This window comes from Zingiber officinale, chromosome 8A (genome assembly GCF_018446385.1).
Source record: "Zingiber officinale cultivar Zhangliang chromosome 8A, Zo_v1.1, whole genome shotgun sequence".
Taxonomy (NCBI): domain Eukaryota; kingdom Viridiplantae; phylum Streptophyta; class Magnoliopsida; order Zingiberales; family Zingiberaceae; genus Zingiber; species Zingiber officinale.
Window position 1 is genome coordinate 76,975,715 of NC_056000.1, and position 16,070 is coordinate 76,991,784.

The 16,070-nt window shown below is 43.3% G+C and overlaps 3 protein-coding genes across 7 annotated transcripts; 2 read left to right on the forward strand and 1 right to left on the reverse strand.

The window, feature by feature from the left end:
* Positions 1–72: 72 nt before the first annotated feature.
* On the forward strand, positions 73–2,105 carry LOC122009616 (probable polygalacturonase). The gene is made up of 5 exons (XM_042565833.1): positions 73–402; positions 623–743; positions 843–1,017; positions 1,116–1,186; positions 1,354–2,105. Exons 1-5 carry the CDS (start codon positions 73–75, stop codon positions 1,989–1,991), a joined length of 1,335 nt encoding a protein of 444 aa, XP_042421767.1. The 3' UTR covers positions 1,992–2,105.
* A 614-nt stretch (positions 2,106–2,719) lies between these two features.
* LOC122010988 lies at positions 2,720–3,328 on the reverse strand. Its single transcript, XM_042567442.1, has one exon. It carries the CDS (start codon positions 3,326–3,328, stop codon positions 2,720–2,722), a length of 609 nt encoding a protein of 202 aa, XP_042423376.1.
* A 3,070-nt stretch (positions 3,329–6,398) lies between these two features.
* Positions 6,399–14,784, forward strand: LOC122009620. 5 transcript variants are annotated; one of them, XR_006119601.1, is made up of 5 exons: positions 6,402–6,573; positions 6,686–7,764; positions 7,890–7,962; positions 8,132–8,255; positions 14,621–14,784. XR_006119601.1 is itself a non-coding variant. In XM_042565846.1 (4 exons), the coding sequence occupies exon 4, from the start codon at positions 8,549–8,551 to the stop codon at positions 9,500–9,502; it is 954 nt and encodes a 317-aa protein (XP_042421780.1). In that variant the 5' UTR covers positions 6,399–6,573; positions 6,686–7,764; positions 7,890–7,962; positions 8,132–8,548; the 3' UTR covers positions 9,503–11,079. The 5 variants fall into 5 exon arrangements, 2 of the variants coding, with proteins under 2 accessions (XP_042421780.1, XP_042421781.1); XM_042565846.1 differs by lacking the exon at positions 14,621–14,784 and having other exon boundaries at positions 6,399–6,573; positions 8,132–11,079; XM_042565847.1 differs by lacking the exon at positions 14,621–14,784 and having other exon boundaries at positions 6,399–6,573; positions 7,534–7,764; positions 8,132–11,079.
* The last annotated feature ends 1,286 nt before the right edge of the window (positions 14,785–16,070 follow it).

Here is a 16,070-nt window from a genome sequence, read left to right on the forward strand (position 1 = left end):
TTCTTTTTTATTCGACCACCTCTCGGAAACTATTCTTGGAGTATATCTATATATATATATATATATAAAAAGATGGTTCCTTTCCAAGTGTGGATTGGAGTGGCGCTGCTCCCTCTCCTGCTTCAATGCAGCTTGGCGGTGACAGAGGCGTCGTGCGCCGATGTGGTGCCTCTGAAGTTGCGGCGGGAGGTGATATCGATCACCGACTTTGGGGCGGTGGGGGATGGGAAGACGCTTAATACTTGGCCCTTCAAGAAGGCTATTTACAGGATTCAGCACATGAGGAAGAGGGGCGGGACGCTGCTCTACATCCCTCCTGGTGTTTGGCTCACAGGAAGCTTCAGCTTAACCAGTCATATGACTCTTTACTTAGCCCGAGGTGCGGTCATCAAGTCCACACAGGTGATGCTCCTCGTAACATTTTAAGCTAATGCCCCCAATTAAGCAATTCAACAAAGTTTTCCAGAGATGTCAACTTGCTTACATGCAAGTTGAAAAAAAAAAAGCAGGAAAATGCACAAAGTACAGATTGAACTAGTGTTGAGAGTGTAACACCTTAAACAAACTACCACAACAATCATTATGCCAGAAAGAAAGGTTAAAGAACTCTTTACATGTGCAGGATACAAGGAATTGGCCTTTGGTAGATCCTCTGCCATCATACGGAAGAGGGAGGGAGCTCCCTGGCAAGAGATACATGAGCTTTATTCAAGGAGATGGCATTAGTGATGTGATCATAACAGGTAAACTGCAACCAAGTTCCCCTAGCTATGTTGTTTGATATGCTATAATAGTTTGTGGGATCTGCCTAATGATCCTCATATTTGCCTTTCTTTAAACAGGCGAGAATGGAACCATTGATGGTCAAGGTGAAGTTTGGTGGAATATGTGGAGAAAGGGATCTCTGCACCACACAAGGCCAAACCTCCTAGAGTTCAAGAATTCTAGAGATATTTTAATTTCCAACACAGTCTTTCAAAATTCTCCATTTTGGAGTATCCATCCTGTTTATTGCAGGTGACTCCAAATCTTTCCCTTTTCTTTTTAACCTTTCAATTTTTGCATTGAGAAAAAGAGGATTCACACATGTTTCTAACTCTGTATTATTTGTGCAGCAATGTGGTGATAAAATACGTGACAGTGTTGGCTCCATATGACTCTCCTAATACCGATGGCATAGATCCAGGTAACCTTCTTCCTGATGATACTTCATGGTATTTATTTTGCTCTTTTGCTCTTCATTATATTGGAATTTCTATACCTAGCACTCGTAGGAATTTCCTTTAGTTTCTTATCAGATCTATGACAGTTCGAGGCCTCACTAGTAAGACTTCAATTTTCAAAAAAACTTAGATTCCAGCTCAAATGTCTGCATTGAGGATGCCCACATCGCAACAGGAGATGATTTGGTGGCCATAAAGAGTGGCTGGGACGAATATGGAATTGCTTATGGTCGTCCGAGCTCAGGCATCACAATCCGAAGGCTCACCGGATCTTCTCCTTTCTCTGGGATTGCAATAGGGAGTGAGACCTCAGGTGGGGTGCATAATATCTTGGTGGAGAACATAAACCTCTATAACACTGGATTTGGGATCCATATAAAGACTAATGTTGGAAGGGGAGGATACATAAGGAATGTGACTGTGATAAATGTAAGCATGAATAAGGTCCGCCAGGCCATCAGAATTGCCGGAGATGTCGGTGACCACCCTGATGAGTACTTCAACCGGCATGCAGTCCCGACGGTCGATGGAGTGACCATCAAGAATGTGTTGGGAGTGGATATACAGCAGCCTGGATCGATAGAAGGCATTAGGAGCTCACCCTTCACTCGGGTATGCCTCTGCAATGTCAAACTTTGGGGTGTGCGGCCACACACTGAGTCATGGAGGTGCACCGACGTAAGTGGAGCAGCACTTGGTGTTCAGCCATGGCCATGCTCGGAGCTCACTGACACAGTTACTGCAGGGTTTTGCTCAAGTGCTTTCTGAATGTGTTGATTCTTTAGTTTTTCTCGTACGACATTTTGATGGTTTCTCCTGAGTTCGCATGTATGAACTAGCTCAAAATAGTACCCATGACCCATGGATGATTTAGTTTGATTACCTCTTTTTTTTTCTCTTAGTTCATACACACACACATCATATCCTACCTACTTATGTCACAAGAATTCAATAAGAAAGCAATATGCTAAAATATATTTCTATACGTAGCTATTTTCTCAAATTCAAGACTGTTGTATTCTGATAAACAGTGTAAAATCAGTCTGATTAACCTGAACACATGGATTATACCTTCAGCTGAATTAATCTACCAAAGCTTTGAGAGAGAAAAGGTAAGAACAATCCTACTTGAAGCAGCAGCAGCAACAAGTCAAATAAGATGAAAACACTTAATCAGACAGCATAAGAAAAGATTTCTACAACTACAACCACATCATATAGAGAACAAAAATGATCCAAGGCGTATACTGCTCATAAACCTCAGCAAATGGACCAAAAAATAACATTTAATATCATATTTTAGAACATGAAGGGCATAAAATTGACAGAAATATGCTGATTATATTATAGTAGAAATTATTTATTGTGAGAAGTATGCAACATCGAGGATACACATGATACCAATACATACAACAGCAGAGTTACCTGATACACATAGTGTAGAAGAGCATACATAAATATATATGTTGCCGGAATACGTCAAATTGGTTGGAAATTTAGATCCACAAGCCCCAGAACCACTTCAACCATCCACCCTTTTCCTTCTTCCTCTTCCTGAGTTCCTTCTTCCGCATCTCAAACCCCTCGTCGTCAGAATCGGAATCGGAATCGGAATCGGAATCCGAATCCGAATCCTCGTCCTCCGTCCTCTTCTTCTTCTTGTGCTCCTTCTTCCTGATACGCCAGCCGCCGTCCTCCTCCTCCTTATTCACCATGTCCCTCTTGACCTCCTCGGGGACTACCACATCCGTCGCGGAGTTGGAGAAGGAGCTCCATTCACCGTGTTTAGGCGCAGAGATCATGTCGTCTCCGCCCCGTAATCGGTGGCCGTGGTGGCAGTGAGGGCGGTGGCGGCGGTGGCGGTGCAAGGGGCGGACAAGGGAAAGCTCAACGTGGGCGAAACCATCGACCAGGGCTGGTGGGTCTACCTTCGTCTTATCCACCACGGGGATGAGAAGTTCCGTCGTTTCGGCATCCTTCGGGGCGCCGAGGGGTAGGGCAACGGCGGTGCTCTCGTCGTCGGCGTTGTTGGGGAGGCGAGCAGCGGCGGAGAACAGGAGGAGGGAGATGACGGAGAGGATGACGGCGAGATTGGCGGAGGCCATGATGGCGATCTGATACCTATTCTGGAAGCGTTGGGGTCAAACGACTATACGTAGACGGAGAAGGCAGCGAAGTGAAAGCAGTTGCTTGCAATTTTGCACAAAACCTCCTTCGAGCATTTTGCCAAAACACCCTTCATCGTTTGAGCAAGACGGTTTGCAAAAATAATTTACCGTCATTAATATAACATGATTAGGTGATTTCTAATTGTCAAGGGTTTTTTCAGCAACATTAATCGTCACCTTAGCGATGAGATGTCACCTCCTCTAAAAAGATAAAATTACAAAAGTCATTTGCCCTAATATCCTTTACATGTGAAGGGTGTTCATATGAATTATAAAACTACTGAAAATACAGCTATCTAACAACTTAACATAGTGGTTTTGGTTAAATTGTGGCGTAGTGTAGATAATGAATGCATGATATTTTTAATGTAATAGTCAAGGATAATTTAATTGATTATACAAGACTTCCTTCGTATTCATAGGATCGGTATTTAATATCATTAAAGGACGTAGCGGGATTTTTATTTTTTTGGTTAAATTGTGGCAGAGGGATTTGACCAAGGTTTGGTTGCCTAAGCATTAAGTAATTCTATAAATAAAATACTCCATGCTAATTAAACTATCCTTCTTTCCAATAATATTCATCTTATTCTCGGATTTGTGGAGGATGACTCTCCAAAGTCACAAGGTCAGATCAGTTGATTTGATTTCGTGCGTAATTTGTTTATCTTTATTTTATTTTATTTCGTGAGCTACTAATTATTTTAATGATTTTTTATGGATGCATAATTAGTGGGTGGTGTCATCAATGAGATAATCCAAGTTCCAGTCACTTGTAATTGTAAACGGATTAGGCCCATTAATCACGGTTAATCTGGCACACCAGAACCGGGCCTGATTAATCTTACAGTTTATTAATCCAGTACTGAATAGAAGATTTCTTTTCCTCAAGGGCAAGTTCGTAATTAATCTTTGTTCTACCACCCTCTAATTAATTAGTCATCTTCTGAATGTTAGATAAAAAAAATAATTAACTGATTAGGTAACTTTAAATCTGGAATGACTGGCCAGCTTCATAAAAATTTTTCGTTGACCATGTATGTAAATCGGGAAAGTGCCAACATAATCACCTTTTACCATAGCATTTATATCTAAGTAATCAGAGAAGATAACTGCGAAGATGCAATTGCACAGTACTAACACATGAAGGTAGAACATCTGTAAGAACATGAGATCGACATAAACATGCTGAGAACAAACACACAGTGTCAATGGCACACATAATGCAAACAGAGACAAGTGATCGTAGTCCATAATTAAACAGAGACGAACAGAATGGATTGAGTGGAGATTTAGTCCCACAAGCCCCAGAACCACTTCCACCACCCACCCTTCTTCTCCTTCTTCCTCTTTCTCTTCTTCATCTCCTTCTCCATCTCCATCTCCATCTCCATCTCGTCGTCGGAATCTGAATCCGAATCCGAATCCTGCTGATCCTTCTTTTTCTTCGGCTCCTTCTTCTTTCTTCCACCGTCTTCTCTGTCCTTATTCGATTCCGGCAGTATGATTTTTGTCGGAGTGGTTTTGACCTCTTTGAATTTCTGTGCTCTGCTTTCCTTCGTAGCATCCTGATCCCCTTCCACAGCATCTCGATTCACCATCTCTTCGTGCACCGCCACCTCTGTCGTCGAGGTCACTGTCACCGTGTGCTTCACTGCCTCCTCTGTCGAATCTCCCACCTCCTCGCCGAGATTACGGGAAGAGGTCACGTCATCTCCGAAGGTTAATGGCACGACGTCCACGCCTCGAAAGCGGTGGCGGTGGCGGCGCGGGTGACAGGGGCGGAAGAGATGGAGGTCTTCGAAACTGTGTTCCGGCAGGGAAACTGACGTATCCTTCTCCTTTTCCTTCTTGCCCGACGGGAGAGAAGACTCTGTCTCGTTCTCCTTGTTACCCACCGGCCGGAGGACCAGCGCTGCCGTCTCGTTGGGCTCCGTCCCCGCCTCCTGCTTCTCTGGTGGCTGGAGGAGGGCGAGAGCTGACGTATCCAGTGCGTCCCTGGAGACGACCATGTTATCGTCTACAGTGTTAGGGAATCGGGCGGCGTCGGAGAAGAGAAACAGGAGAGAGATGACGGCAATCTTGACGATGGCCATGGTGGCGAATTGGTGATGGATTACAAATATGCAGAGGAGCAAATATAATAGCCAGCTAAGAGAAGAGCGAAAGCCAAGGCACCAACGTATTATTTTTTTTTTGAAAAAAAATAAGGAATTGCTCTACTAATTAATTTTCAATATTAATATAGCAACAAATTGTTAGAAAACAATAAGAGAAAACACTAAAAAAAATAATTAAAAATAAAAAAAATATTTTATTGATTAGGCGTTTACTTTAGCTTCCGTCCTCTACGCCTGCTCCAGAACATGCCTCGTGCAGGTCGAGCCTATCCGTAGTCATGTGGGTTGAACCAGTCGGGTCATCGATTTTAAAGTAAAATAAAGAAAATGCAAATGGAAAGCAATTATTATTTTCAGTTTGTTAAAAATAATAAATTCAGTGGTAATGAGTAGTCGCTATTTTCTAGTACCCAACAACAACCTTGTACTTTTTTAATTGTGGAGGGTGAGGCATTTATATGGGGCCGGTCGATCCTCTTCAAAATTAATTGAGCTAAACTAGATAATTGATGTTAATTAAAATAAATAAATAAATAATAAATAAATCAAGGAGTATATTCAAATTTATAAGGCGTTTGTTTGTTTTAAAAACTTATTTCTTTGTCTATGATTTATATATACACTTGAAAAAAATTTTATTGATAAATATAATTCATAAGTTTTATTCAACGAATATTAATGAATTACATATAAGATAAATATAATTGTTTAATTTAATGAATTATTTAAATGAACACCAACTTGCTTATGAAATTTTTGTTAATTAAAGGACCCAATTAAGTATTTACCCCGTAAAAATTGAAAAAGCCTAACGGCCCAATAGGCTTCTAACTTCCCTGTGTAAGTAGAAAGCCCATATGTATTTTACCCTTAACTCCTCCGCCGGCCCTATCGATCCCTACCCTTCCTCAGCCGGATCGGAGATCGGACGCCACCCGGAGCCAGCACGGTCGGCAATGTACTTTATCTTATTGCGATGTCTTCCTGTTGGTCATCTCGTGCTCAGTTTCCTGCCCAAATCGCGTGGTTCCGACGCCGCCATCCATCCCTGCTTCCGGCCCGGTATACAAATTTCTTAAATATACTCAATAGTTTAATCTTTTAGTCGGAATCACACTCTACACACCGTCTGCTCACTGATATTGTTTCTTTCATTTGCTTTGGTGAGCTTCAGTTTTTAAGGAGAGTGGCTGTAAGAGTGGGCTGATGATTGATGACGACGGATCAATCAATACTTGCTTCGAAAGATCATTCCTCTTTTATTTATATTATTTTTCCACTCAGTCCTTGAAGGGATAACAGTTTGTTGGAAGTGGCTAACAACACGTTGATAAGGGCAGTATTTCGGATCTTCCGAGTCGTCGGCTTTCATTTTATTCCATAACCTCGTTACCCTTATGTAGCCTTAGCTTCCATAATCTTATAGTGACTCAATGATGAAATTTGACAGTTAATTTGCTACTATCTATTGGAAAATTGAATGTTTGCATGCAATCTCTAGCTTTAGTCCAAATTATGGAAGCCTGCTATGAGTAAGACTATGGACCCATCTATTTTCTTCTTTGCAACTTGCGACGCAGCATTGCTTTCTGATACCCACTATGAGACCCTAAAACTGCTTGCACACCTTATGCAACCCACCATAGTGAGGGCACCATGACTGTAGTCATTCACCTTCTAGTGTTTTTTTGCACGTCTCCTGCTCCATTTCAAACTCACAAATCACATTTTCGCACAACTACAAGTTCATATGGTCCATTGTTCCTCAAATCTGTATCAAAAGAAAGGTGATATAATGATTGCTCTGTATCAAAAGAAAGGTGATATAATGATTGCTTGCAGTCTTCTTATTATAAAGCTTTGTTGATACTAAATCATGCTAGACTTTTTGGAGACTCACAAATTAAGAAAATTCTTCTATTCAAACTAAGGCACAGAGTTCACCAAGATTTAGAACCCATCCCATTGCATACATTAGCTTACCAGATTAATCAATTTTGTGGTCTTTCTCTTTCACTACAGAAATCAAGCTCTTGGTTCTTCTCGGCCACAGTCACTGCTTCAGCTGATCTATGGGTGACGGCTTGAGAACACATTTTGTATCAGAGGGTGAAATGAAACATTTACTATAAGAAACTGAGTACCTGCTGCTCAGTCATCAACACTGAGAATCCATCCACAATGGCCAGAGAAGATTTCTTCTTGAAGGTGTCAGGTTGGAGGAGCTCCGCTAGCAACTGGTTTATTGCTCAGGTAAGTATCAAACTTCCGCATGCCTTCCTTTGATCTCAAGTTAAATAAGTCAATAAAATATAGGGAGCAAAAAAGAAAACAAAAAAAAGTAGAGGCTTGATAAAGACAAACCGATCTGTATGTAGATGCTCATACTGAGGATTGAAGTTCATGATGACAAAGCAAAGCTCAGGTTTCTGATCTCCCATTCCCTCCGAGGTACCCATGTTCCTTGATATGCATAGATTATATATATTTTTAGGTATTATTTGATGCATATCTATTTATATTTCATCAATATAATCTATGTTTATGGTACCTTATTTTATTATAGTGTCATACTTTTACTCCTTTTGATCAGAGGTTTGCTCTTTGCTTATTTTTATAGACATAACGCATTGGAGTGAAAATGGATCAAAGATGCTCATTGAAGCAAACATAGAGAAAATTAGCAATCTGGCCGTGCCCTAGAGGCATGGTCGAGTGTCTCCCACAGCAACGCACATGGGCAGGTCGTGCCCTGAGACACTATCATGCCCCTCCACAAAGTTCCACACGGCTCTTATCAGAGCCAGGCTCCGATTTCGGATTTTTATGTTATGGAGTTTGTGAGCGTATCTGAGTATTTTCGGATTGTACGGATTTCTATCGATTTTTCGATTCGGAATTCCGAGGTATATTTTGACAAGGTTTTATTTGGGGGACTAAGCAGTGACAGGACATCTCCAGACGACAAATAGGTAAATTAGGTAATTTTATAGTTCTCATACTTGTAGTGATATCTGGGTAACATTGTTTAACAGATATGACACATATATGTATTCCAGTACCGAGACGTGACCGACCACGTAAGAGGGCGATAGATTCTCCGGAGACAGAGTCTCCAGAGAGATCTGCTGGGGTCGAGTCTGTCCGTCAGGGACAGACTCCTCAGGGTATTGTGAGCGCGTCAGGTTATCAGACCCTGACGGTTCCGACTTCAAAGGTACCTATCTCAACAGTACCAACAGTGGTACTATCGTCGGCATATCCGACGCCACCCCCATCAGCAGTATCTGCGGTATACCCGACACCCCCTCTAGCCGTGTCTGCTATTGCGTACTCGGTACCACAAATACCTGTGCCGACTACTACATACTCTACACCCGTACCAGCAGTACCACCCATAGGACCAGCTCCAGTGGTTCCGTCAGTTCCTGCAGCCGTCCCTACTCATCACACTGATATAGTTGCGGCACGAGCTCGAATCCCAGCTTTGGCAGAGTCGATGAAGAGTCGATTCACTCTATTTCGTGGAGAGACCGATCCGAGTGTAGCCCAGTCCTGGATAGAGACTATGGAGCGAACCTTCTTCTACATGACTTGCTTTGAGTGGGAGAAAGCAGAGCTGATTGTTTTCTATTTACTAGATGAGGTTGATATCTGGTGGGATGTGCAGCGCTCCATCCTAGGCGAGCATAACATTACTTGGGCGAGATTCAGAGAGGCTTTTGAGAGCCGGTACCTTTTACAGGCATATCAAACGACTCGCCGACAGGATTTTCTGAACCTTCGGCAGAACAATTGCACCGTGACAGAGTACAATGCTAAGTTTAATCGGTTGGTCAGGTTTTGTCCAGAATTAGTTGCTGAGGACAGATCCCGCATGCTTCAATTTATCCTGGGACTGGATGGACATCTGCAAGTAAAACTTGCCGGTTTTGGGAGTTCATCCTATTTAGAGACGTTGGACAGAGCCCTCATGATTGAGTTAGCTTAGCAGAGAGCGTTTCCGGATAGGAAAAGGAAGCAGCCGGATCAGATATCAGGATAGATCCAGCTGTTACAGGCAACCGGACAGTAGCAGAGTGGTCGCAGTCGGCCAGTTCAGGGTACTTCTGGGGCTTCTGGGCAGCCTCAGAAGTCAGGGCGTTCTTCATCAGGACGTTCCCGATCTTCTCAGCAGAACCGAAAACAGCTTGCCAGCGACACTCACTGCACTAGATGTGGGTCTAGAGACCACGTCACCTCAGTCTACGGCCTGAGACAGTCAGTTTGCTATTACTGCAAACATTCTGGGCACTGAGCCGAGATTGTTCGCTGAAGGCTCAGCGTATGGCTTCCGGAGTTGTTGTTCATGAGGGACAACACAATCAGTCAGGGACTCGGCGAGGAGGGCAGAGAGCCCAATCTTCGCATAGTCAGCAGAGGACATCTCCCCCTGCAGCAGCTGCATATGACATGCATGGACAGGAGCACTCCAATGCCCTCATAGTACCACAGAGTTCAGTTGTGGGACCTCAGTATCAGCCGCAACCTCAACCCCTAGTCCAGTATCTGCAGCCCCAGGCACTGGTCCAATACCAATCATAGCCCCAGCCGTTGGTCTAGTATCAGTCGCAGCCTATATATTCGTCTCTGGCTCAGTACCCGGTACTGTCACAATGGCAGGCTCAGACTCAGGTGGCGCAGCCTTTGGCAGCACTACCACCTCCACCACCGCCAGAGATCGGACGTATTCACGCGATTACCAGAGAGGATGCACAGCGGGTCAACGGATCTATTTTTCGTGGTATGGTTTTACTTTATGCATTCGCTGATATGCTGATTGATACTGGTATCTCGTATTCTTTTATTTCCTGTGCCTTTATGAGGGACATAGGTAGACTACCGACTCTTATACCGCAGCGACTGACCGTCTCTCTACCGTTCGGTGATGCTTTGGACGTCACCTAGGAGGTCAAAGGTTGCTCGTTAGACTTTGGCAACCAGATACTTATGGTAGATCTTTTAGTACTGAAAATGGTCGACTTTAATATTATTGTTGGCATGGATTGTTTATCAGCATATCATGCCACTGTTGATTGTCAGACGAGGGTGGTCACATTCCGGCCTCCGAACCAACCCTTGTGGGATTTCACTGCATCAGAGACGATGACATATCGACCATTTCGGCGATTCAGGATCAGAAGCTGCTGTCACATGGCTGTTAGAGTTTTCTATTATCTTTGATTCATACTGAAGACGACAGTAGTTCTCAACTCTCCGACGTTCCGGTAGTCCGAGAGTATCCGGATGTATTTCCAGATGAGCTACCAAGCTTGCCTCCCAGAAGGCAAGTGGAGTTTGCTATTGAGCTGATTCCGGGGACCGCGCCAACATCGAAAGCTCTATATCGTATGGCGTTGAAAGAGTTGGACGAACTAAAGGTCCAACTTCAGGAGTTATTGGACAAGGGATTTATTCGTCTGTGTTTCTCCGTGGGGTTCTCCGGTATTATTTGTCAAGAAAAAGGATGGTACTCTGAGGTTGTGCATAAATTATAGACAGCTGAATGCAGTGACCGTCAGAAATAAGTATCCCTTACCACGGTTCGAGGATTTGTTTGATCAGCTCAAAGATACATCAGTATATTCTAAGATTGATCTGCGGTCTGGATATCATCAGCTGAGAGTTAAAGAATCTGATATTCAGAAGACAACATTCCGTACCAGATACAGATACTATGAATTCTTGGTAATGCCATTTGAGCTTATCAATGCTCTAACGGTGTTTTTGGATTTGATGAATCGCATCTTTTTGGAGTATCTAGATCAGTTCGTTGTCGTCTTTATCGATGATATTTTGATCTACTCGCGTTCCGAGGAGGAGCATGCACAGCATCTTCGCATAGTCTTGGAGACTTTTCGACGACATCGTCTATACGCGAAGTTCAGCAAGTGTGCATTCTAGCTATCTTCAGTCGGTTTCCTGGGACACGTGGTCTCTAGATGAGGTATTTTCGTAGACTCTCAGAAGATCGAGGTTGTTACCAGCTGGGAGTAGTCGAAATCAGTTCAAGAGATCCGTAGTTTTCTAGGATTGGTTGAATATTACAGATGGTTCGTCAAGGGTTTCTCGCGTATCGCTATGCTGGTGACACGTCTAACTAGGAAAGACGTGAAGTTCACGTGGTCTGAGGCCTGCAAGACCAGCTTCCAGAAGCTGAAGCGGAGATTAGTGTCGGCTCCGGTTTTGGTTTTACCCTTCGGAGAGGATGGATTTGTGCTCTACACCGACACATTTCTTCAGGGTTTGGGTGCTGTTATGATGCAGCACGGTAGAGTAGTCTCCTATGCTTCTCGGCAGCTGAAGGAGCATGAGAAGAACTACTCAGTACATGATCTAGAGTTAGCCGTCATCATCTTTGCTTTGAAGATTTGCCGACATCATCTGTACGACATTACCTTTGAGATTCTCACTAATCATAAGAGTCTCAAATATATTTTCATCTATAAGGAACTTAATCTCCGACAAAGGAGATGGATGAAGTTCCTGAAGGATTACAATTGTATCATTAGCTACCATCCGAGGAAAGCTAATGTGGTTACTGATGCACTCAGCAGGAAGTCCAAAGGGACTTTGGCTTGCCATCGGTCGTCAGTCACAGACTTGATTCAGGGGTTTTCAGAGTTAGGCCTTAAGGAGCAGGGACAGACAGAGCAGGGTATGTTGATTACCATGGTTGCTCAGTCATCGATCAGGACGAGGATCCGATAGGCCCAGGCCGGTGATCAACACTTACAGTTCATTGACAGTCAGATAGCTTCCGGGCAGGAGACCGAGTTCACACGAGATGAGGAGGGTATTATATATTTCCAAGGCAGGTTATGCGTACCTCCATCTCACTCGGTCAGGGAGGAGTTACTTCAGGAGGTTCATCGCTCCCGATTTGCTATCCACCAAGGCGGAACCTGCATGTATCGAGATTTGAGACGTTCCTACTGGTGGAACGGCATGAAGAAAGATATTGCGGAATTCATAGTTAGATGTCTTGTCTGTCTGCAGGTGAAGGCTGAGCACTAGAGACCTGTTGGATTACTTCAGCGGATTCCTATTCCTGAGTGAAAATGTGAACACATTACCATGGATTTTGTGGTGGGTTTGCCTAGGACACGACGAGGCCATGACGCGATTTGGGTAATCGTTGATCGATTAACCAAATCCGCGCACTTCTTAGCGATCCGGAAGACTGATTCCCTGGATCGATTGACAGATCTGTATTGTCGAGAGATCATCAGATTGCATGGTGTCCCATTGAGTATTATTTTGAATAGAGACCCACGGTTCACGTCCCGGTTCTAGCAAAGTTTGCAGCAGGTCTTGGACACTCAGCTCCATTTCAGTACAGCTTTCCATCCGTAGATAGATGGATAGTCAGAGCGGACCATTCAGACTTTAGAGGACTTGCTGATGTCTTGTGTTTTGGATTTCGGAAACAGCTGGGAGGACTATTTGCCATTGGTAGAGTTCGCCTACAACAATAGCTTTCATTTGACTATTCAGATGGCACCGTTTGAAGCGTTGTATGGTAGGCCTTGTCGGACATCCACCCTCTGGGATGAGGTTGGGGAGGCTCAGTTGTTGGGATCTCATAATGCTCAGCAGGAGGCAGAGTTGATCGTACTATCAGACGGAGGATGTTATAGGCGCAGGACTGTCAGAAGAGTTATGCTGATCGGAGACCGAGACCCCTGGAGTTCTCTACTGGTGATTATATTTTTCTGCAAGTTTCACCCACGAAGGGGGTGAAGAGATTTGGCCTCCGAGGTAAGCTAGCTCCACGATATATTAGCCCTTTTCAGATCTTAGAGAGGATTGGAGCAATAGTTTATCGCCTGTCGCTACCACCGGCTCTGGCAGGCGTGCACGACGTATTTCATGTATCTATGCTGAGGAGATATGTAGCTGACCCAGCACATGTATTGTCCGATATCCCAGTTCCCCTTCAGCCTGACGTTACCTACGAGGAGGTTCCGATATGGATTCTGGACCAGAAAGAGCGTCAGCTGCGGAACAAGACTATCCGACTGGTTAAAGTCGGATGACAATATCATTCGGATGAAGAGGCTATCTGGGAGCTCGAGGATACGATCCGAGCTCGATACCCCCATCTTTTCACTTGAGGTATGTGGATTAATTTATCATTCAACATTTATACTCTTTATCTGTTGTTGGTACCTGCTGATGGTAGATAACGAAATTTGGGGATTAAATTTTTATTAGTGGGGGTGAATGTAAAATATCGAAAAAGATGAATAACTATATGAGAATTTTTTGAAATTTTTAGAAATTTTTTGGAAATTTTTCGGAGGTCGTATAGTGTGGGTTACGAGGATAATTATGGGGCCACGAAAAGCCTATTTAGGCTATCCCATTTTAATGAGGAAAAGTTGATTTTTTTATTTTATTTTTATTTTTCTTTTTCCTCTCTTTCCCTCGTTTCCTTTTCCCGACCCACGCCCCGTGCCCCCGCTCCATTTCCGTTTCTCCTTCTCTTCCCCCAAACGACGTGCCGCCGTCGCCCTTCCCCGCGCTGTTTCTCCTTCCTCGGGTATAAGGCAGTGGCCAAGGAAGCCTCAAGCCGATTCCTCTCCTCGCGTGCCTTAGCCTACGCTGTCTCCCCTCCCGATTTTATCTCCTCTCAGGCTCTAGCAGTACCAGCCGATCACCGGCCACCGGGGGCTTGAGCTCTTTCATCTTTATCACCGAGCGCCTCCCCTCTACCCACTCGGTCTCACCATTGTGTGTGAGATGACTAACTGACGTCAGAGGTGACCAAGACATGTCATTGACATCATACGCATTGATGCATTTATTGCTTGTGTTTGCTGCATATTGGATGTATGTGTTTGATTGACATGCATACAGGATTATGATACTCTTAGGTCTAACGACCTTGTTTTTCTTATATCCAGATTCTGGTTAGTATAGATACTCCTTTACCTTATAGTTTTTCATATGATATTTATTCAGGAGACTGCACGCATATTTATTACTGCTGATTATTATTTTACTATGCATGTTAACTTGGTATCCGCTGAGGAGTTGACTCACTCCGTTGATATTACCATTACAGGTTGATGCTGTCAGAAGGTTTCAGTCGCTAGTCCCCACTTTGCGTCGCGATGGTTTTCTAAGTTTTGGACTTATGATTTCATGTTATGTATTTACATATATACTTATGATGTTGGATTGTACTCGAAGATTTTATCGACTTCTAGTCTACTGCATTTATTTTTCCGCTGCGTTGTTTTTCTCTGTAGTGTTTTGCGTTTTCCGTTGTGTAGTGGAGTAGGTGGTTTTCAAATATAAACTGCGTGGTTGTGTCAGTCAGAGGTTGAGATTATATAAACTACGTGGTTGTTTAGTTATTTTATTGTTATTGTTCCGGCCGTGTTGGCCGAGGTATATGTGGTCCTGAGGGCAGTGTAGTGATGGTTCATATTGTCACCCGTAAAGGAGAGATATTGTCAAAATTTCTTCTGGCAGGGACTACCTGGGGCGTGTTATCTCTATCGTGCCTCGAGTGACTATATCTCTACAAGTAGATAACCACATGACCCGACTATGCCCATAGGCACGACCGTGTCAAACTTCCAGTAAGGAGCACGACCGTGTCGTGCCTAGAGGTACGACCATGCCTCCCTATTCTAGAGAAAAATATGACTTGGTTGTGCCCCTAAGGCATAATCGTGCCGTCCCCATTCGTCGTCTGCACGATCGTACGTGCTAAGGGTAGGGGCTCATGCCCCCCTGCTATAAAAGAACTTCCTTTTTTTACCTATCCTTGGTTTGGGAGCTCCACTCTCTTCCTTTGGGAAAAGTTTTCCCTTCTAGGAGAAATCTTAGAGCCTCCATCTTCATCGATCCGCACCATCAGTCTACTTCCGGAGCAAGGGAGCACCTCTAAAGATGTTGGGTTTCAAGGATAAGCACTTTCTTCTCTCTATTTTCATATATTGAATTGTAGTTTGCTATTTTCCTCATTCTTTTGTTGTATTCTCTTGTAATAAAGTATATTATTCTATTTTTAGGATGTAGGGAGTAATTATGATGTGTTATTGATGCATGAATTATATATTTGCTTATTTCCTTATTCAATGAAATGTTTATGACTTGTTCTATGTGTGTTATGCTTTTTTTTTTTTTGTGTTTGACAAAATGTGTATGTGGTAAATGCATGTAGATGTGAGGGATTTGTCTTTAAGTTAAGGTTGACTGAATTAGATAATCGAGGATTCTTAGTGGCAGAGGATACCCATTTAACTAGACATTGTGTCCTTATTGACAAAGGACATTGATATTACCCCACTTTTTGGAGGCCTTGATATAAGGACCAATCCTTTGCTAGAGAGGTTAATTAGAGTTTTAAGAGGTTTTCCCAAATTAATGTTAGGAAGTGACTTGTGTAATCTAGCGATTGTATGATTGGAGTGACTTGTGACAGAGTATCTTTTTAATAAGATTTTCTAAGTTACCCCTTCTACTTAATATCATTAATCTATCATTAGGAAGTACATTAGATA